The sequence below is a fragment of the Siphateles boraxobius genome, unplaced genomic scaffold, assembly GCF_051911475.1.
Source record: "Siphateles boraxobius isolate OS27281-9 unplaced genomic scaffold, OSU_SipBor_1 2, whole genome shotgun sequence".
Taxonomy (NCBI): domain Eukaryota; kingdom Metazoa; phylum Chordata; class Actinopteri; order Cypriniformes; family Leuciscidae; genus Siphateles; species Siphateles boraxobius.
The window spans coordinates 25,618-47,666 of NW_027508810.1; the positions used below are offsets into that span (position 1 = coordinate 25,618).

General features: G+C 37.9%; 2 protein-coding genes across 3 annotated transcripts; one reads left to right on the forward strand and one right to left on the reverse strand.

Annotated features, from left to right (window-relative positions):
- Positions 1-7,778: 7,778 nt before the first annotated feature.
- Positions 7,779-11,513, reverse strand: LOC143744227 (nuclear factor 7, brain-like). The gene is made up of 6 exons (XM_077235610.1): positions 10,923-11,513; positions 9,999-10,094; positions 9,654-9,884; positions 9,514-9,536; positions 9,314-9,432; positions 7,779-8,899 (listed from the first exon to the last, which is right to left on the reverse strand). Exons 1-6 carry the CDS (start codon positions 11,316-11,318, stop codon positions 8,355-8,357), a joined length of 1,410 nt encoding a protein of 469 aa, XP_077091725.1. The 5' UTR covers positions 11,319-11,513; the 3' UTR covers positions 7,779-8,354.
- An 842-nt stretch (positions 11,514-12,355) lies between these two features.
- On the forward strand, positions 12,356-18,677 carry rab9b (RAB9B, member RAS oncogene family). 2 transcript variants are annotated; one of them, XM_077235611.1, is made up of 2 exons: positions 12,356-12,399; positions 17,435-18,677. In XM_077235611.1, the coding sequence occupies exon 2, from the start codon at positions 17,457-17,459 to the stop codon at positions 18,063-18,065; it is 609 nt and encodes a 202-aa protein (XP_077091726.1). In that variant the 5' UTR covers positions 12,356-12,399; positions 17,435-17,456; the 3' UTR covers positions 18,066-18,677. The 2 variants fall into 2 exon arrangements, with proteins under 2 accessions (XP_077091726.1, XP_077091727.1); XM_077235612.1 differs by having other exon boundaries at positions 12,357-12,399; positions 17,403-18,677.
- Positions 18,678-22,049: the final 3,372 nt, after the last annotated feature.

Consider the following 22,049-nt stretch of genomic DNA (forward strand, 5'->3'; position numbering starts at 1 on the left):
TTAGTAGTACTTAGAAAGAAAGACATTTCCCATGCCCCGGAAATAGGACATTTCTATTAATTAATTAAAAACCAATATTGAGGGTTCACCGGATGAACTGAGTAATTGGTTGTAATGATAATGTAGCTACATCAAGTTAACCCGATTAACTGACACAAATATTCATAATCTATTTATGATTGGTTATTAATATTTCATAGAGCTAATTTGCTACAGTGTGATAGAATCACCAATAACTAAGGCACATTCAACAGGATTCACAGTGGGTGGGGAGAATCTATTTGTTATGGTATTCGGAACGGAGAGCGGTGTTTTGTCCCGCGACTATAGCGTCTCACGGTCACCCAGTTGCCCTGCTGCACGGGCTCTACTTCAGCCGGAACAGAACAATGTACAGAGTTAACTAAGCTAGGCAAGTGACAATAACAGGAGAAGACATTACTCAACGTGTTTATTGACTGGTCGTACTTACCACAATTGTTTGTTGGACTCAAAAAGACGGCAAGCACGGATGGCAGGTTAACATGCTAGCGAGATACTAGTGTGTTGTGCTAGCGATAACGATTTAGTAAAAAGCTAGCGATGTCAGATTAATGTGATATCTAATATACTGTATGTTGATGAGTAAGTTATATTTGGCAATATAAACAACAAGGAATGATAGTAAATAGAGATTCAAAACAGAAAGCTATCCGGAGCTCAAAGATGCAAACCAGCAGCAAGGCAGACGGGAGCAAGCAGAGCAACTTTCCTTGACTCCAATTAATTTTGTCACAATTTTACCTGTTTTTCAGCCTCAATTTATAAGCTGCGGACCCTCAGACGCAGCTTCCTCTCGGCCTTACGTGTCTCTGCCCGCTCCTGTGCTTCCATCTGCATACGGGCGATTCAGACCTTAAGCCGCACATCGCCACCAGGCCCACTGGAAGGCGGAGAAAAAGGCCGCGGCAAGGCGGCCTTGGTCTCGGCCTCAACCTCACCTCGGAAGCCTCAGTCAGCGCCTTCTCCGACGTATTTTGGACACGTCTATACTGCCGATGGGCCGGAGTCCTCACTATCTGCATCTGTCAATACAAGCACATGAAGGTAAACCAGCCTTTGATAAATAACACTCCTAATTGTATTCTTTAGTACTTGTCTCACACACAGAGATCCCGTAGTGGTCAGCGATTTTCGACAAATCATCCTTCCTACACTTAAATGGTTAGGGTTAACAATAAATGACTGTAAATCAAATGTACTCAATGAACTTCAACAATCACGCTACTTTCACTATATGCGTAGGTACTGTACACAAGCGTTTCCTTTTTGTTACTGCAAAATACAACAATGATATACACACACACAAAAAAATTATATCCTGGAAGAATCAAATTGTTTAAATCCCGGACGAGCCCCCATATATGTTACGTCCCTTAGATTTTTTTTTATGTTTGGCTAGGGGTAAAGGGAATATAACATTGTAACGCAGTTCAGATGTTATGGAAAGAAGGAGGCGGGAACCGGCGAACATTCAAAGACTTTAATGACACAAAATAAAACAAATGCAAAATGAAAGTAAAAGACAGCAGCCCATCACGGACAACTGCTGTCACATTAGGGCTGTCACTTTTGTGAACAAATCCTGTTCGATTTTTGAGACATATGTGTTCATTGAATCGATTGTAAAATCGATTTTTCCATGTCTAAAGACGTTTCCATTTTCAACAGCAAATATTGACAAATCCACGGACAACTAACAGGCATTAGGACGAACGTAAGGAGGGCGCTTGAGACGCGCACAAGTCAGCAATATTTCTGATGATTTATTGGCGTGAAGTTTTTTGCAAGGTGACAAACAGGAGTGCAACATTCAAGGATTGAAATGGACACGCCAAATTCGGATAAAAATGAACTTTGGCGGGTAACGCTGTCATATCACGAGCCAATTTTGCGTGTTTCTATGTTTACTCACTTTGCTGGGGAAGTTCGTGTAAGCCAAATCTGCGTGGATTTAGCGCAAATACGCAACTCGTGAGTCCTCATGATATATTAAATACAGCGTGTTGCGCAGAATCTGCGCATTTCTGGCTTGCTTGAAAACACACACGTCACTAAGGAACAAATAACGGTAACAAAGCGCTTGTTCACTTGCACTGAAGCAATAGCGAATATTAAAAAGCATTTGGTTAACGGAAAAGACATTGTTATTTCCCAACATCCTACATGTTCTGTGCACTGTATTGATCTGTCAAACTAAAACACATTTTTGGTAAAAAAAAAAAAAAAAAGGCAAAAATCGATTCCCTATTTTCGTTTTCGAAACTTGTGTTGGTTGATCCGATCGATTGTGCAATCGATTTTCGAACGTAAAGTGACAGCCGTATGTCACATATAACAAAACAAATACAACACAAGTCCAGGCCTAGCCTCTCTCAATCTCCACTGTCGTCGCTCCTCCTTTTATGCCTTTGGTCCTCCGTGAGAGATACGAGACCGGTGCTTCGCGCAGGTGTCGCTCATCAGTAATCACGGCACCGTCCTCGTGCCGCTCTCTCACGCCACTGGCCTCGTCCTGCTTTCAATAAAAATGTGTGTGCAACTCAATATGAAGGTCAGGGCAATAAAATAAAACGGATCAAATCAAAACTCCGCTCAAAAGTGTTTATTTAAGCATTTTATTATTTAAGCGTTTATTTAAGCGTTATATTAAGACTTGAGCTTCCAAAGCTACCGGAAGTCATTCATTTTCAATGGAAGCTGGCTTCTCTCAGCTGCAAGGAGCGTCAAATCCATCGGCGTCGCGTTTTGAGCGTCAATCAGAAAGTTGAAAGTTGCTCAACTTTATGGTAATGAGCTATGACGCGGTTCAGCGGCAAGCAGCGGCAAAAGCCAGCAACCAATCGGAATATAGACGTCCTTCGCGCTGGCTGATTCCAGAGAAACATACCATGTAAACTTTCGTTCCTACCAAAACATTAGTTCTGGGAAAATGGAGGAGAAGCTAATCATCACCGTTGCTGGGTTTCCTATCATTTATGATATAATGTTGTTTGCATATAGGTCATGAACCCAAAATCTTCTCCGCAAATACAATTCTCCGATGTCTTCTGCGCAAATACAATACTGCAGCACCAAACACATCAACTTCGCGATTATCCATGATCCAGGGATACACGTTTGAGAATGAGCGCAACTTTTATTTGAAATATTTACAAACGCTCGTTTTAAGCGGGAATTCAATTCATTTGCTCACGGAAACACCGATTTGACCAATTGAACTAATGCAAATAATAATAATAATAGCTAATTTTTCTTTTTTTACCCCGATCAAATGTGACCAAAACGGTTATAAAAATGCTGTCATTATAAAAGGTTTCTTCAATGTATTGCTTGTTTATTCTGTTTATTACATTTAATGTTGTGACACTTCTCTTCTCCCTGCTACGTCAGAGCGGCCAAAGCGTCAACAAGCTTCCCCGTACTTTTTGACAAGCGTCCTTGGCAGGGCGGCCAGAGCTTCTTTGTCGCTCAAGTCGGCGGCGGTGTGAACGTACAGTTATATAGATGAAATCTTTATTGCGTTATATATGTTTTTTTTGTAACACAAACTGAATTGTTATTATTTGAACCAATCAAAAAATATCTGGGTCATCTGGGACGCAAAAAAGGGCAGATTTTCCACCTTTTGACCACAAGATGTCGTTCGTGCGCACAGTGTTGAAAAGCTACGAGTAATTAACCATTTTACTATGAAGCTGAGGGGAGAGCCTCAGTGTTTCAGAAAGCTTCATTTCACCATCACTACTGGAGAGACTGGAGTAAGCTCACAGGAGCAGGTCATTCAGTACGAGGATCATCACAGGAGGCATGTATACACCATTCAAGACCATAGCAAGCTCTTTGAGGTCCAAGTTGACAATAGACAATAAGAGCAACTGAAGTGTGTGCTTTTATACTGAGTGATTGATGAGGAAATGAGCAGCGGGTGATCATCGAGTGTGTGCAGGTGAGAGCCAGGAGGGATTCTGGGAAACGCAGTGCTGAGGTGACTGGACTGGTGACTGGAGATTGTGATATAACAAACACATACTGTAAGAACAAAATCCATAGAAAAACAGAAAAGGTATTCTGCCAGGACAATATCCAATAAATTCATGGACATTTCCTTTAACACTAAATCACAATGCAATGCATTATTCAAAACACAGGGAAAAGTCCTTCATATTAACACAGTACATTTGGCCCCGTTTTTCCAGACTCTTCTCTTAAAGTGCAGGCAGCTTTATAACGTTAGTGCAAGCTAAATAAGGAGCAAATGATGCACATGAAGTTCTCATCTGATGGACACTAGCTACTACTTCAATGGAGAGAAGTCATGATTTGGAAGTGTTGTAGGTCACATGACCGTCCGTGCAGATTGTAAGTCAAGTCATCTTTATTTATATAACGCTTTATACAATACAGATTGTTTTAAAGCAGTTTCACAGTGATGAACAGGACAATTATGCACTGTTGTTCAGCTGAAGTCAGTTCAGTGTTGATTCAGTTCTGTTGTAAAGATCATCAATTATTAAATTAGTTCATTTAATCTATAAAGCAGATCTGCAAAAAAAAGATGTCATCCTCCAGCTCAGTTCAGTTCTCATACAGCAGCGTCAGTACAGTCGGTACACTGCACACATACTCATACATAGATACTATATAGACACTTTTTCAAAAGTAAGTTCTTCATCGGTGTTGTTCCTACTCTCAGAAGCATAACTCACCCAAAGCAGTATTTGGTATTTAATGAGGCTAGCCTTACATATCCATTGAAATAACAGCCTTATGTGATAATGACTGAGAGATCTAGGGAATCTGTTACATATGCGGTGCATTTCTCTAAAGGACTAAAGAGAAATAATGCATGTTCTTGCTTCGGTTCATAATTCAAAAGTAGACTATATAAGTCGGTCTGAAGACATGACTGTATTTATTAAAATGTAATTTAAAAAATCAACTGTTTTCCACAATGAAATGCAGGTTGATCACCGGCAGTCGAGTTCACTTGCAATTTTGCTTGATTCATTATAAAAATGTATATTATATCAGGATTTTACCCCGGCCCTCATACATACTTTATAATAACACCACTAAACTATAATGGTAATGTAAGAATCTGCTCAGGTTTTATTAGTACTAGAGAGTGACGTGTCTGTACGTAACATGTACAGTTAATACAGGTAATACTGCAGATAGAGCTCGGTCACACAGTGGCGGTTCTAGACCATTTCAACTGGGGGGGCCAAGCTGGGGCCAGTTGTACTGTTAGAGGGGCCAGTTACATATAGACCTTATTGTTGTCATATCATTTTCTGCACTGCACTGCAGGCATTACCAGGCAAAATACCATGTTTATAATCATTCAACAATGTATTTGCATTTCCATTATATTTTTACATTTGCATTACATATTCAGTATCAGTCACAGTAACTGTAATTGACATGATGTCCTTCTTTCTGTTCATTTTGGTGAGAACTATAGAGCAAAAGCAATGGGGACCAAGAAGCGTATTAATTCATTTACTGAAATTAACTGACTCGCTAGGTAACTATGTCTAACCGTTTACAGGTTACTGCACACTTTTTAAAGTCAAATGTAAGGCTTTTTAAGACCAAAATTCATACCGTACATTAGGGGTGTGCAATATTGACAAAAATATATCTCAATATTTTCAATGTTTTGTTGATAATTAGATGATATTTTACTGATTGTGTTTTTGTGCTGGTGACATGGCTAGTTTAGGCCTGTTGTTGACAGCAGACTCACAAAGATATTCATATTTTTTAATATTCTATGCAGTGGTAAGTTAACAGCAGGGACCGAAATTAATTTTTAATTAATTTAATTTGCCACCTTAAATTGATTTCCAGGGGCATTTTCACCTATATATGGACATTCTTTCTAAACTTATTTAGAGTTATGAATCACCTTTTATGTCAAATACTAACATTCAAATTATACAGTAATTATACTTATTTATACAATAATACTTAATTATACAATAATTATACAGTACCACTGTTACCAGTCAAATTAATTAATTCAATCAAAATCCATATTTGCAGTGCAGTCTAGAGGTGACAGAAGCGGCATTAATATATTTACACTCCATTTACAATTGCATAAATAAAGCTATGACATTTTTTTTAAATCAATATTTAAATATGAAATGATTTCTAATTTTAACGTTTTAATTAAAGGGTACTTTAAATATTAAACTAAAACCGCCAGTAGGCGGCGGAAAGTCACAGTCTTAAGTGAGTTGAGGGATTCATTCATTCAACCGATTTGTTCAAACGGCTGATTCATTTGGGAAAGAAGCAAGTGATTCCTTCAAAACGCGGATTTCAGTCAAGAAATCATTGCTGTCTGTTGCATTGAGACTCTGCTATGGTTTCATTTTCATTGCAACTGAACCGACATTTACCAACTTTCTTCTCTCCTCTCTCGCGTGGAGGAGACAGACGTTATTCTGCCGCGATTCCCGCGAATTTGATGCGAATTGTCACGTGAACAAGCAAATACACAAAGATAGAATAATAATAAAAAAATACGCATACAACGATAACAACGATAGCAAAAAACAGTTTTGCTATCGTTGTTATCCCATCCCCTCCGTTGTTTGCTATCGTTGTTATCCCCTCCCCCCCCAGTGTTCATGTTGTTTTGCCGTTCAAGAGTTGAAAGGGCAGAAACGAATCAGTTCACGTGCCGCTTCATATTTATGAGCCATTCCAACATTACATTGAGTCTCAGGATTCACAGTGTAGGAAGAAGAGCCAGAACTGTTACGTGTGCCCCTAAAAACACTAGTTGAATGACGTTCCTATATCTACTCTGGAAGAACATGATTTTGAACACAGCTATGAAGCGTTTACTAAAGAGCTGATGAGTTTCATCAGTGAGTTTTATTAGGAAGAGTTCACAAATATTGGTGTGTTTCCAGGAACAGGGTTGGGAAACACTGTTACAGCATCTTCTCCTACACTACATGAGCCTGTCCAGCAGAGGGAGTAACACACACACACACACACACACACACACACACACACACACACAAACAAACAAACACACACACAGTTTAGCTCCTCATGCTAATCAAACACACGTCACCTAGATGTTCAGGGTTACTCGTAAACTACAGGAATGTGTGTGTGAGCTGAACTCTGCAGAAAGTTAGTTCTTCAGGAGTTGAACAACCCTGATTAATAATTAGACTGTGTGTTGAATCATGGGTTTGACAACAACACTGTTAATACTTAAATGTCCTCATATCAAGTTCCTTATCAATGAACTTTTGACTCAGGGCTAGAGTATATTTCAGAGAAAATCCTACAGTTGACTCTTGATATGAGAAGCGTATCATCATAACCAGGGAAGTGTTTTTTTCCCCCGAATCCCAGCATGCACTGCAGTCACTGGTGCTGAGAATGGGTCCTGTTACATCATCAATGGTCATTTTGTCCTATTTATGGTATTATGACTTACTGTATATTTGTCACAGTAGTTGTACACATAATCCATTGAATTCCATCATTTTGCATCTTGTGAGGTGCTTTATATATATACAAGTATAAAAATATAAAAACGTTTAAACATTTTGAAACTGTTTTAAATAACGGTTGATTAAAGTATAGTAAAAGTATATATATATATGAGCATATGAGGATTTCACTGGCGAGTAGATTATTAAAATGTGTCGACACTTTATCTTGTCTTACATATTGTAAACGTGAATTTAAACACACTTTAATTATTGTAAGACATGTTTAATGGTTACTTAAGTATTGATATAATAATTACTTGACTTACACTTACAGTACAAATTTTCTTTATCAAATATTAAATGCACAAACACAATTTTATTTAGTACATACAAAACTCACTCTTACACACTCACATTTATTACACAATATTGTATCCAATTGACTCTAATATGCAGAAGCAGGAAAGCCTTAACAAAGACTGAATCATTTAATAGTTAAATGGCTCTGGGGAAAAAAGAAATTGGCCGTTTAAATGAGTTTCAATGGGGACATTTTTGTCCTTAAGGTTCAAACTTGAGTAACTATTTTATGTACCCAGTGATTTATGAAAGATAATGAGGGGGAAATAATAACATACATAATAAAATACGCAAAATTGACGCAGTTGCCATTAACAAAGTAAACATTATCCAAAAAAAAAAAAATAGAGAAAAAAGTCCTTAAGGAAACACAAGGGTTAAGATGGCTCTAAATTTTAAATTGATCAATGAGACCCTTTGATTACAGTATTATTATATAATCATAATTTGCAAAACTGTATTAATCTAGAAGCAGAATGAGATTTAACTGTGATTTTCTGCTGTGATAAACAGTTTAACTGGTAAGATCTTCAGAGGAGAAGTTGTGCAGTGATTATATAAGAATGGAAAGACAGTTTCTGTGAAGGATGTCCTGAATGTGAGTAAATGTGTGTTAGTTTCAGGATCAGAGAATGACACTGTTTCTCTGTCATAGTCCAGCTGAACTCTCACACGCTGAAGCTTCTGTTTAACAGTGAAGAAAGTGAAGGGTTGCTCTGGGGATTGTGAGCTGTATTTGCTGTCTATGTACTCCACATACCAGACATTAGACTCAAAGAAATCCAATCCCTTCCTTTGGTTTGATGCTGTGGTTATTCCAAGACACCAGTATGTATTGTCTCCAACCTCCACATCCCAGCAGTGTGTTCCTGAGTTAAAGCCCTCAGATCCCAGGACACATGCACACCAGTCAAACCTCTCTGGATTATCAGGAAGTGTTTTATATACATCACTGACCGACACACTGGTCAGATCAGCAGAGAGTGTGAGACGAGGATGTGCTGTGTTTGGATCCAGAGTCAACGGAGCTGCAAAGAGAATAACATCAGATTACAGGATGAAATATGATGTATTAGAAATGTAAATGTAAAACACAAAGACTTTGTTGAAAGAGATCATAAATCATAACAATGATCTCTCAGTTACTGTCAGAATGGATTGAGGCTTCAGGTTTAATATTGAATTCAATGTTAATATTATTGTATAAATAATATGAATATTATTTAATAGTATACAATACACACTATTGTATCCTAATTCATAAACACAGATAATGAGGAATAGACTTTTCATTACGAGTTCGCTGTATGATCTGATGATTTGCTGATTATTTACACTTTAGAAATTCAAGTGATTATTAAATATATTTCTATCAAATGTTGATGTTGTGTGTGTTTATATCTGAACTATCTTCTGCACTGTGTCAGATCTGCGAGACTCACTGTGTTGGACAGTTTCCAGCATCTTCTTCCAGACTCTGAACGGCAGGTTACCCAGATAACGCGACACATGAATCAAAGCTCCAGAACTCATCCGTGGATCCGGCTGTGAGATCTGGACTCTGAGGAACATTCAGGAGTCAGAACTGCAGTGAATTTGAGTTCAGATCCACTGAGAGAAGAGATACGAGCAGCTCACTTACCTTTCCATCGTGACTTTATAGTTCTGGAAAATATAGAGTTTAAAAACATTTTAATATCTTATCAAACACTCTCACTGTCAATGAGTCTCTCTATACAAGTTGTTTTATGCACAAAGAATGAAGCCAGATTGATTTGTCACCTTTAGAAACGAGACGTCATTGTCTTTCATCATCTCCTCCATGTCTCTGATTGTGTGTGAAAGAGCTGAGATGTGTGTGTTCATCTCCTCCAGCTTCTCCTTCATCCTCTGCTTCTTCTGCTCCTCTTCCTCCCTCAGTGCAGTGATTGTAGCTTCTTCTTCGTCTTTAAGAAACTGATGAAGCTTCTCAAACTCTTCTTTAATCTGACGCTCTGTGTGCTCAGCTTGAGACTGAAATCAAATCACATTCACTTCAGTCAGCTCTGTATGAACACACACTCCACTAATGTCAGTAATAAACTCTGTGTGTGAATGTTGAGTATTTAACTCTTTATTCATCCTCACCGTGATGTGTTCAATTGTTTCATCACACTTTTTCTTCACTTCTTCTCCATGTTTGAGCTTGTTTAGTAAGGACGTCAGTGCTGTATTAAATTCCTCCTACAAGTTAAAGTGAAAATATATGACACTTATCCAGCTATAAGAGGTTTAAATATTGTATTTTTATTGATATGATGAATGGGGGAAGCGTTTGTGCCTGAAAATTGCAGGACATATATTTTTAATGATTTCATTTAGAAAGCATGAACATCAAGAAATCCACAGGAACAACAGAGTAACCCCCCCCCCCAAACCCCTCACCCCACCCCACCCCACCCAAGAGGATTAGAAAATATCGGCACACTTCCAATCAATGCAACTAAATGCAGCTTCTAGCAATAAGAGAAGCAAAAGCAATAACCTCTGCTTTCTGTCTATGTGCTTTTCTGTCTGGATGACGAGTGAGACACCAAAAATGGCGACTAGAGGGCATGTAGAAACGTGCAGAGCCCTAGACATGACAATATGAAGTAAAAAAAAAGAAGCCCAATATGAGGCCAGTTTCGGGCAGCTAAAGAATGTATGATCGGCGGGAGAAAATTATTAATTATTTTCTTCTTAATTATTACATTTGTGGTGTGCAAAACAACAGAAAGTGAAATTATGTTAGTATCAGTCACTTTCTGGTGTTTTAAATCACATATTATTATTGAAAAAAATAATAATAACCCATGACATTTATATTTTTTCGAAAAATCTTTTGTGCCAATGCTGTTACATTCAAGAAGATTTGAACATCAGAGTCGGAGATTAATGCAGAATTTTACATCAGTAATAAATCATAGAGAATTAGTCTGAGTAAATATAAATACTGGTCTATTGTATAATAATAATGTTTCTATGTTTAGCACTGTATTCAGCATATGAAATGAGAGACATGTATCTTACCTTGTAAGATGAACACACTTCACTGATGGGTCTGAATGTGTGATTGGTGTGTTTCTCTGAGTCTCTGCACACTAAACACACAGGCTGTTTGTCCTCCAGACAGAAGAGTATGAGTTTCTCACTGTGTAAACTGCAGATCTCCTCAGATCCTGATGAACGTTTCTCAGTTCCCTCCTTCAGGAACGACTCACACAAGTTTTTTAACGCTAGATTAACTGGAGGATCAAGTTTTGAGGATCTTCTCCTGCAGACAGGACACTCCTGAGATTCCTTAGTTTTCCAGAACTGTTGTAAACACTCTTTACAGAAACTGTGACTACAGGACAGAAGAACAGGAACCTTGAAGATTTCACAGCAAACAGGACAAGAAAGCTCTTCCACAGATTTTGAATCCATTTCCTCGTCTTGTAAAAGATCCAACGATCTACAATTTACTCTCACTTTCTGAACTTTGAAAGATAAATAACTATTAACCTACAATCAAAATCAAATCTAGGTTCATTCAGAAATACACACAAATCATAATATAATGTCTCCACCTCTTTTATTCACAACTCGTTTTAGCTTTCAGTAAAAATGAAAGTTAGAAATAATGACTAGTCACTTCCAGGTGGTTTAAGAGGGTGGAGTTTCTGATGAGCTTCTGGGACTGGTTGCATAAACCGCTGAAACTATAGTCTTAAACTAGAAGTTAGTCATACATTTTTTTAAGACTGTTCATAACTTTTTTTTGTCAGTTACATAAACATTTAATTTAATAAATATAAGACTGATTGTCCCTTCTGGGTCATATAAAACTGTCCCATCCACCAGCTGGAGTGCCCATGATCTCCACTAGGGGGAAGCACCTCCACATCTTGCGCTCTTATAATGGACTACATTTCCCATAACCCCCTGCCTGGACTCATTATGCTTGATTACATTCAGCTGTCTTATTACCTTGTTAATTTTGCCTATATAAGCCCTGTGTGTGAGCATCACTTATTGTAAAAAACAAAACAAATAAAATTAAAAAAACCATACAAATTAATGAAAATAATGAACCTCATGGGCTACTTTTTTTTTACAAGTGCAACTTAATAATAATGTAAGATTGTTGCTGACTGATCTGTACACAAACAACATAATGGAGAAAAAACTTCCTTGAATTACAGGATTTTTGTAGCCTGGTTAAAACCAGACCCTTCTCAGTCGTAACTGAGTGCAACTTGCAGAGCAAATCTAAATTTGCCGGAAGTTCGTCTCGGTTTTCCCAGGCTAGGATTTTTGACAAGTTTCTGAAATTTGCTGAGCACTCAGTCACACACATAGATATATGATGTCTATGGTCACACACACACACACACACACACACACACACACACACACACGGTCACGCGCACGTAAGCGCGTGAAATCTCATGTAGCCTACTGCATTGAGGTGCTATGCTACTGGAAATCTCTGCAGACAGCAGCACTGCTCGTGGTACAATATGAGGTAATTCATAGAGTATTTTTACATCATTGAAGTATTTTAAAACCAGAGTGATGATTTTCCACAGTGTCGTATTTCTCCTGTGTGTAATTCGCGTATGTGTAACAGAGCTGCAGTTAATTTAATAAAGCATCCAAAACTGTGCTAGTCGTGGAGCTATATCTAGCAAACGGGGCTGAGGATGTGTGCATGATTAATGACACCAAAGGCGAACATAAAATATCAGTTGTGTTTATTAGTCATAATACGAGTTGAGTTGGAGTAATAACAGACAGAGTAATAAAGATAAGCCATAGCTTGAGCAAATGTCTGCTAAAAACACAGCTGTCATGCACGTTTGCGCATGCGCAGGGCGCGATCATCTGTTTCCTGCTCTTTGTGTATTTAAAGGCATAATATTAGGTTTTTGGATTAAAATAATCCAAAAAAAGCACTAAAACAGTGTTATATATTTTGACTCGTGTATTTAAATTATCCAAAATGTCACCAAAAATGTTGAAATCCAGATAAATCCGCTATTTCAAGCTGTACTAATGTGTCAGGTCCTCCCGTAAAATCGGGTCTCTATCAACTGTCGGTTAATGATTATTCTAAGTACGTACGAACGATATTAATTTAAAATATGTATAGCTTATTATATAGTGTATAAAAACAATTAAAAGTTATTTATTTTACCTGATAAACTAATTAGGTCTTTAAAAATCCTTACATTTGGTTTGATCAAATTTAAGGCCATAAAAACTCTTAAAAAGTATAGCAAAAGTCTAAACTGTCACTTTAAGAGGTCTTAAATTTCGGGACGCAAAACAGAGTTGGCGATATGTGGTTATTATACTTAAGAAGTCTATGATTTCATGAAATCAGTCGTTCTCAAACTTTTTACACCGAGTAACACCTCAGAAAATATGTGGCTCTCCAAGTACCACCATAATGACCAATATGAAAATACAGTAGCGCTGTAGGCCTAACTATTCAGATACAGTTCAGATACAGACTTCAATGGGCCCCAAACGGTTCAAGGTCCAAATGACAGTTTCAGTGCAGCTTCAAAGGTAAACTCTTTTATTTATTTTTGAAATGACCGATCGTTTCGTTAGATAAGACTGTCATTAATCGTCTGCCGTCTGGTATCGTTTAAAGCCCTTTGAAGCTGCACTGAAACTGTCATTTGGCCCTTGAACCGTTTGGGTCCCATTGAAGTCCATTATATGGAGAAAAATCCTGGAATGTTTTCATCAAAAACCTTAATTTCTTTTCGACTGAAGAAAGACATGGACATCTTGGATGACATGGGGGTGAGTATATTATCAGCAAAAGTTTTTTTAAAAGTGAACTAATCCTTAAATCCTTTAAGCAAAGCTAAAAAATTAAGCAGTTTTATTTTTTAATAAGAATATTTATTATTGCCTGTATTATTATTAATATTACTTTATTATAAATCTTAAGAATTAGCAAAGCATAGACATTTCAAAATAAGAGTCCCTGTGTATTTCGGGCTTGTTCATGATGAAAATAAAGTCACTGGAAAGAAGGACTAAGAACAATATGTAACATTAATGTAATGATTTTAAAAACTTGTCGAGAAAAATGTCTGAGAAGAGACGTACTGTAATCTGGTGACGGTCCACATTGGTCGGTACAGTGTGAATTGGTATTAAGGGTAATCAAAGATGTATTTTTTTATTTTTGTTGTTGCAATCACATGGTGACCCAGCTAGAAGAGTCTTGCTTGTGATGGAACAGATCCTATTTATCCTATTTTTATCATATCCTGTTGCAAATTTGCCCTGAATCATCCTTGCACAAGATATATATATATATAAAACAAAAGTCCTTACAAGGTGAAATGAAAGAGGAACGGTGACAATCCCGCGTGTCACTAGTCCGTGTGCTCCTAGAGAAGGCGTTGTCCTGGCCAAAGTCTCGGGGTCAGGGGATAGAGCATCTGTCCCACACACCAGCCATTATCTGTTCTTCAGATCGTTCAGAGTTCATCTGCTGTCGAATCAATGTCTGTTTATTTAACCTGGAAAGTCAAATGAGCCTTTCACACATAGACTTTTTAAATTACCGGTATATTAGAGTTTAGAGATCATCTGTGAAGTGTGAACAGGACCTCTTCCAAAATACTGGTAAATTAGTTGGCATTTTCCAATTTCCATAGGGTCCAACTTTACTCTATTAACTACTTGCTTATTAGCATGCATATTACTAGTATATTGACTGTTTATAAGTACTTCTAAAGCACACATTAATGCCTTATTCTGTATGACCATATTCTACATTCCTTAATCCTCCTTACTAACTATTAATAAGCAGTTATTAGGAGTTTATTGAGGTAAAAGTCATAATAATATTTTATTTTATGAGAATTGTACCCTAAACTAAAGTGTGACCGAAGTCAGCATGGGCGAATCATAAAGCTCTGTCGGACACACCAATGACGATAACTATTATGATAAAGATATGGTCTACATTTTTTTTCTAAATTCGTTCTAAAAATCGTTCTAAAAACATGTACTACGTTAGATTAAACTGAGAAGGGTCATATGAGACTTGCATATCGTTGTCCTACTGTTAGTTTAACTGCTTCTATTGTTCTCATTTGTAAGTCGCTTTGGATAAAAGCGTCTGCTAAGTGAATAAATGTAAATGTAAATTGAAAAGAATAGCAAAGTGCCCACACCAAAACTATAACAAAAAAAACAAAGTGGGACGATTGCTTTGGAATCAGTTTCAGAATGATTTTTTCAGCTGATGAACGTCATTGACAGCCAATCAGAATTCACCTACTGAGCTTGAGCATTTAAAGCGACAGGCGATGAAACCAGCGCTTGCTTGTACTAAACAGCAAGTTATCGTGGGTTGGTGTGTCGCTAATAGGTGTGAACTGGTCTTCTTATAGAAAGGTGTTAGTCGGATGTGTGACTGTCACGCAGCGTCTCGCACTCGAGATTCGCATAATCGGGACGTTCTCGTCAGAAATTTTCGCACGTTAAAAAATAAATACGACCTCACGTTGTCATTCAGGTTTACACACTTCCTCCGAAACTTTCGTCCGTCATAAAAAAATTGGGATCGGATTAAATTTTCTGCGTTTTTCCCAATTTGTAGCAAACATTTTGAAAGGTGTTTTGACAATTCAGAGCCACCGTACAAGCGTACGGCAAAATCCAGAGCGGTTCAGGATCAATTAGTGGTCTTGTTTTCAAAATGTGGCTCAAGTATCGCTAGCAGAGCATCAAACTGACCCACTGACATCCTGAAGTAAACTTTAAATCTTTTGGGATAATCCGGCAGCGTATTCTCCTTCCTCTCTACGCAATCTCAGGATGTACAATACAGAATACAGTACAAAACTCTATTTTGTATTATGCAAATTTTTCCACAACGGATTCATTAAAACGCATCGGACTCAGAGAGCAAGGTTTCTGTGGTTGATGAAATTTTAGGATGAAGAATACCAAGAAACACATACGAAAATTTCGGAAGCATTGTGCAAGGACCTCAAAGTCCCCCTGTAGTCAACAATTTTATCCGTTAAAACTCATCTTTGATCACCAAAATGACATTTTTATTTTTACATAAACAGTTTTTCACGTGAAAAGTTTTTTTCATGCCTTAAAATAGCTTGAATGTAACTCAACACCCTTTTCTAATTTAGTATGCGCGTTTCTTTAAATATGCAAATGTGCCCCGCCTCCACTCACTCACTCACTCAGAGATCCACTCGTTGACGATCACACGTTGATCTGATTGGTTACAAGGTAGTTTGTGACGTCAGAAACACCAGCGATTTCAAAGCGTGTTTTTGAGACTGTCTTTGGTTCACTGCAGTTTTAAGCAGAAAATACTCAGCAATGCTGTCGACTTATGAATTTACACATGGTTTGTCTTAAAGAATATTAAAAACACCACATAGACATATAAACATTATTAAAAGCTGGATTTTCACCACAGGGGGACTTTAAAACCGCGTTGTGCATTTTATGCCTGTCACTCAGAAGTAAAAAAAAAAAGAAGAATGAAGAAAACATTTTTGCGTTAATGCGTTTAAAGGTAATTTCTGATGACTGATGATCACAGAGTTTACTGGTCTTTTAGTACTGATGTGTGAGTGGAATCTTACAGATAAAAAGACAGAACGCCATTGCTTCTGAACAGCACATTTGTCTTTCTTTCTTCAGTCAAAAAGAAATGAAAGTTTTTGAGGAAAACACTCCAGGATTTTCTCCATATAGTGACTTCAATGGAGTCCAACGGGTCGAAGGTCCAAATGTGAGTTTCAGTGCAGCTTCAAAGTCTCGACACGATCCAGCCGAGGAATAAGAGTCTTATCGACAAACCAGCGTACATTTATAACTAAATAAACATTTATATACTTTTAACCACAAATGCTGGTCTTGCACTAGCTGTGATACGTCACACATTATGTAATCACGTTGAAAGGTCACGCGTGACGTAGGCGGAAGAACAGTCCTAGTATTTACAAAGCGAATGTGAAAAGACTAAGTCAAACGCCCTTTACAAAAATAAAATAAAAGGTAAAATGATGTTGGACGATTTTATAGTTGGAGGAGAAAATGAGATGGAGTTTTTCACCCTAGAATTATGAACCGGAGCACGCGTGACCTTTCAACGTGATTACCTAATGTGTGTCGCATCACAGCTCGTGCAAGACCAGCATTTGTGGTTAAAAGTATATGAATGTTTATTTTGTTATAAATGTGCGCTGGTTTGTCTAGATCAGACTCTTATTCCTCGGCTGGATCGTGTCGAGACTTTGAAGCTGCACTGAAACTCACATTTAAACCTTCGACCCGTTGGACTCCATTGAAGTCACTATATGGAACGTTTTCCTCAAAAACCTTTATTTCTTTTCGACGGAAGACGTGAAGATCTTGGATGACGAGGGGGTGAATTTTAATTTTAATTCTGAAGTGAACTACTCCTTAAATGTGTGAAAATGGCTAATGTTGTTGTGTTTGCACTTGTGCTTCATGTAGTTTGTATGCTTGTATCTGCGTGTGTTTGTCAGGCTGCACTGAGCGCGTGCCGTTATGAGTGGGAAGAGCCTTTTGCTGAAGGTCATTCTCCTGGGGGACGGCGGCGTGGGCAAAAGCTCCCTCATGAACCGCTACGTGACGGACCGCTTCGACTCGCAGTCGTTCCACACCATCGGCGTGGAGTTCCTGAACCGAGACCTGGAGATCGAGGGCCGGCTGGTGACCCTGCAGATCTGGGACACGGCGGGCCAGGAGCGCTTCAAGAGCCTGCGCACGCCTTTCTACCGCGGCGCCGACTGCTGTCTGCTAACCTTCGCCGTCGACGACCTGCAGAGCTTCCAGAACCTGGGCTGCTGGAAGAAGGAGTTCATGTACTACTCAGACGTGCGAGACCCCGAGCGCTTCCCCTTCGTGGTGCTGGGAAACAAAGTGGACAAGGAAGAGCGCGAGGTTGGGGAGGACGAGGCCAGGGCTTGGTGTGAGGAGAACGGATGCTGTCCGTACTTCGAGACCAGCGCTAAAGACGACATGAACGTGGGCGCGGCTTTCGAGGCTGCGGTTCGGGAGGTCCTGGCTAGCGAGGATCCCATTGATCACGCTCTCCTGAGCAGCTCCATCGATCTTCACGGGAACCGCAAAGTGTCTCGCTCGTCCTGTTGCTGAGGTGTCTTTCGAATCGCTCCTGTTCGTGTTAGTGTTGTCAACTTTGGTACCAAGTCGGTACTGAAAATTAAAAAAATGTGACACTTTGAGCGGAATCATAATGACTCTGATTGGCTGTTGTGTTCACTGCTCATCGGATATGTCTGTGATTGGCTACATTGATCAGCGCACGGGAGCGTTTGAAAGTGTTTTGAAAGCACGAGCAGGACCGGTCCGCTGATAGACGCCTGCTTTCCAACGCTCACTGAAGAGCGTCACTGATGTATATTTACAACATGTTTGTGAAGCGCTGATCATTGTAGCCAATCACAGACACATTTGATGGGCGCGTGAGTACAATGGCCAATCAGAGGTGTTTATGATTCCGCTCAAAGCGTCACAATTTTAAAATTTCAGTCTCGACTTGGTGCCGAAGTCGGTACTTTCGTCAACACTAGTCCGTGTGGACTCACACTTTCCTGCTGATGTGCCTGAGAGCTTTCCGGACCGGACACGTCTCGTGAGCTACACGTGTGTTTTACACACACTCGTCTCTCCACAGTCTGGCACAAAGTAGTGAACGACGATTAATCGCATCCAGAATAAAAGCTTGTGTTTTTACATAATGTATGTGTGTGTACTGTGTATAATTATTTTGTATATACAATACACACATATGCATGTATAAATTTAAGAAATATTTGCATGTATATATATTTATACATAATTTATATTATATATAAATATAATAATTTTATATATAAATAACACATTTTTCTTAAATATATACATTACATTTATATACAGTACATAAATATATACAGTACATGCATGTGTGTATTTATATATACAAAATAATTATACACAGTACACACACATATTATGTAAACACAAGCTTTTATTCTGGATGCGATTAATCGTTTCCCAGCACTACAGTCCATGATCATTCCCCCGTCGAAGGCTTTTGTGCTGTTCGATGAGTTTCACTGCAGATCTGGCCGCTCTTCTACATTCTGCTGTTTTAAACGATATGTTGTGGTACTATGTCTGATATTTTATAATGCATAACCCCTGAGAGTGACACATTGCTGACCACTGCTGTCAGTGATATATAATATTGCTTGAGAGAAAGGGTGTTTATGTGGTATTGAAAGAAATGGGGCGTTTTGTTTATTTATTTTGCTCTTAAATTATTCTTTGGGTGATGTCTGATGAGAATATGTTTGGGTCATATTTCACCACAAATTCACCACATGTTGTGATATTATCATCATTACACATTTTAACCACATTCTCATTATCGTAATGTGAAAAAAACATTGCATGATCATTACTGTAATATGAAAAATAACGTTTCATAAAATTATTTAAACTGTCAATTATTGTAGCGCGTTTTTTGTATTGGCTTCAATTTATGCTGGCTTCACTAATTATTAAAGAGAATTGTGTCCAGACAGAATGAATGAAGTATATCAAGAAAAACCTTAATGTTATTCCTGCTAAGTTGATTTTGGGATGAAATATGACCATTTCTCCGTTAGATTCACCCTATTATGGTACGTGTGGTAAAACACATAACCTCAGATTAGCATATTGCTAACAAGCTACATTGGTACAGCATTATTTTTTAGACAGAAAGGGAATTTCTGCTAATATCAAAAGATTAAAATAATATTTTTCTTTTTCTTTTGATCGAAGTTATCCTTTTTTTGTTTTCTGAGGTACAGAGTTGGTGTTCGATATTAAATATCTTTTTGTTTTATTTTTTTAATTATTTACTTCTAGTTTTCAGCCTGTGTTGTGTATATTTGAGCAATTTTACAATGTCTAATTGAAGACTCTGCTGTAGAGAGAAAGTCTCTTGTGTGAGGAGTGTGTGTGTGTTTGTTTGAGGGTGAAGCCCAAAGTATACTGTATTTTTACATGTATGCGAGAGTCCGCGTAACGTAAAATTTCGGCACCAGAATAGTACGTTAACCGAAGGATTTTTGTACCGCGCATTACTTTGTGCGCACATGCACACTGAATTTGTGTTGCAGTAATCAGTTGTTCCACTAGGTGGCAACACTTTCCCGGGCTGTTGTTTATACAGAAGAAAACTAAACTAAAGTATGGAAACTTGAGGTAATTGTGACTTTTTCACACAATTGTGAGTTAACATCTAGCAATTCTGACTTTTTATCTCCGAATTGCGTGATATAAAGTCACCTGACTTTTTTTTCTCAGAATTGCATGTTTATCTCACAATTTTGACTTTATAAAAGGCAATCGGAAGATATAAAGTCAGAATTTCCGTGTTATAAAGTCAGAATTATGAGATATAAACTCACAATCCCGAGGAAAAGAATCAATCTTTTTCCATAGAATTGGACTTATCTCACAATTGTGTTTATTTAGTTTATTTCCCACAAATCTAACTTTATATCTCGCAATTTTGACTTTATTTCTCAGAATAGCGAAATATAAAGTTGTAAACTTGCAATTGTGAGATAAAAAGTCGTGATTATCTTTTAAAATGTTTTATTCTGTGGTGGAAACAAGCCTCCATACTAAAGAGACGGTACAAAAACAAAATCCCAGAGACTCCAACAACAACAGACAAGCGCTTGTGTGAGGGGTTATTATGAGATAGATGAAAATTTAGTTAAAAAAAAATACAAAGACATTTTTAACGCTCATAATTTCAGGAGAAAAATAGCGCAGACACTGGACAAAGATGAAACTTCCCAGAGCGCACGTATCAAGTGAAGTAAACTTTGAAACACTAAAGCGTGTAAGAAACGCAGTATACTTTAGGCTTTAGCTACTGTCTCACTGAATGACTCTCAGGAACGTTGCTTAGACAAACGCACAGTTTGTTTTCTGAACCGTTCAACAACACCTGTCTTGAAGAGGCTCTTATTAGCTTCAGTTTTCCTCATGTTTCCTCAGTTCAGTGTTGATATGAAACCAAAGCACACGGTACCCAGTATCTTGCACTGACCTTTGACCCTGCTTAGAGGGCACTTTTTATTTTAGTGCATTTATAGGTACTTAAACTTATTTCACTACTATCTTTTATAATATTGCCTCATTTCCTAGTGCTTTCCGCCCAATATGAATGTTTTCTACACCTGTACTGCTCATAACCAGAGAGAGCCTGATGTTCTGACAGCTTTCTGTCACTGGCATTAATGCGCAACATGTAGCCGTGTTTCTGTTTACACAAACCTTTGCTTGCCTGCTTTCATGCTTTTGTTTTACATGCAAAACACAAGAAATTGTTTGTTGTTACTTAGTTTTTGTTGACGGATGTCACATGGTTTTTGGTACACTGTGAAATGGAAATAGATAAACACTGTGTTTCCTGTACACAAACTGCTGAACATATTCATTCCTAATATTGGATAGTGTTTTCCAGCGAATAAAGGTACCAAACGTGTGGCTTTACAGAGAAGAAATGTTACGTCAGATCTCCATCACATGATGGAAAGATTCTCCATGCAGAAGTGCAACTGTTTGGACGTGTTTCTGTGTTACAAAAGTCTTTTGGTTAGTCAGTCGAAATGTGAACTAAAGCTTTGCAATAAGCAGGTGAATCTCACAGAGAAATGTGCAGGCCATTTTCACCACAAGTGCAAAAGGAAGAAATTAAGCCTATTTATAAAACTATTGCATTCTGATTTTATGACAAATAAAAAAAAAATCCCTCTCAAAATTCTCATTTGAAATTACTATAGTAATGAAAATCTAGACACAATGATGGGCAACAAATGTACACACAACAGTACAATAAATGGAAAGGCATATGCATGTGTATATATTATACGCATATATATGTAATGTATGTATATGTATACAGAATATGTATATATATATATATATATATATATAATTTGGTAGTGAAGTGTATCCTGGAGGTTTTTGGTGAGATTCACCCCAGTGTTGTAGCGTTCCTGACACAGTTTTTTATCTTGTTACAGTTCACAGGAGTGTTGAATTGCATTAATAATACTGTATTTTTCA

Bases quoted from the DNA above. Each gene is read 5' to 3' on its own strand.
- rab9b (XM_077235611.1), top strand. From the start codon at position 17,457: ATGAGTGGGAAGAGCCTTTTGCTGAAGGTCATTCTCCTGGGGGACGGC.
- LOC143744227 (XM_077235610.1), bottom strand. From the start codon at position 11,318: ATGGATTCAAAATCTGTGGAAGAGCTTTCTTGTCCTGTTTGCTGTGAA. The intron at 9,885-9,998 runs GTGAGGATGAAT...ATTTGATTTCAG, and splicing joins AAACAATTGAACACATCACG to TCTCAAGCTGAGCACACAGA. The intron at 9,537-9,653 runs GTGACAAATCAA...TATATTTTCCAG, and splicing joins ATGACGTCTCGTTTCTAAAG to AACTATAAAGTCACGATGGA.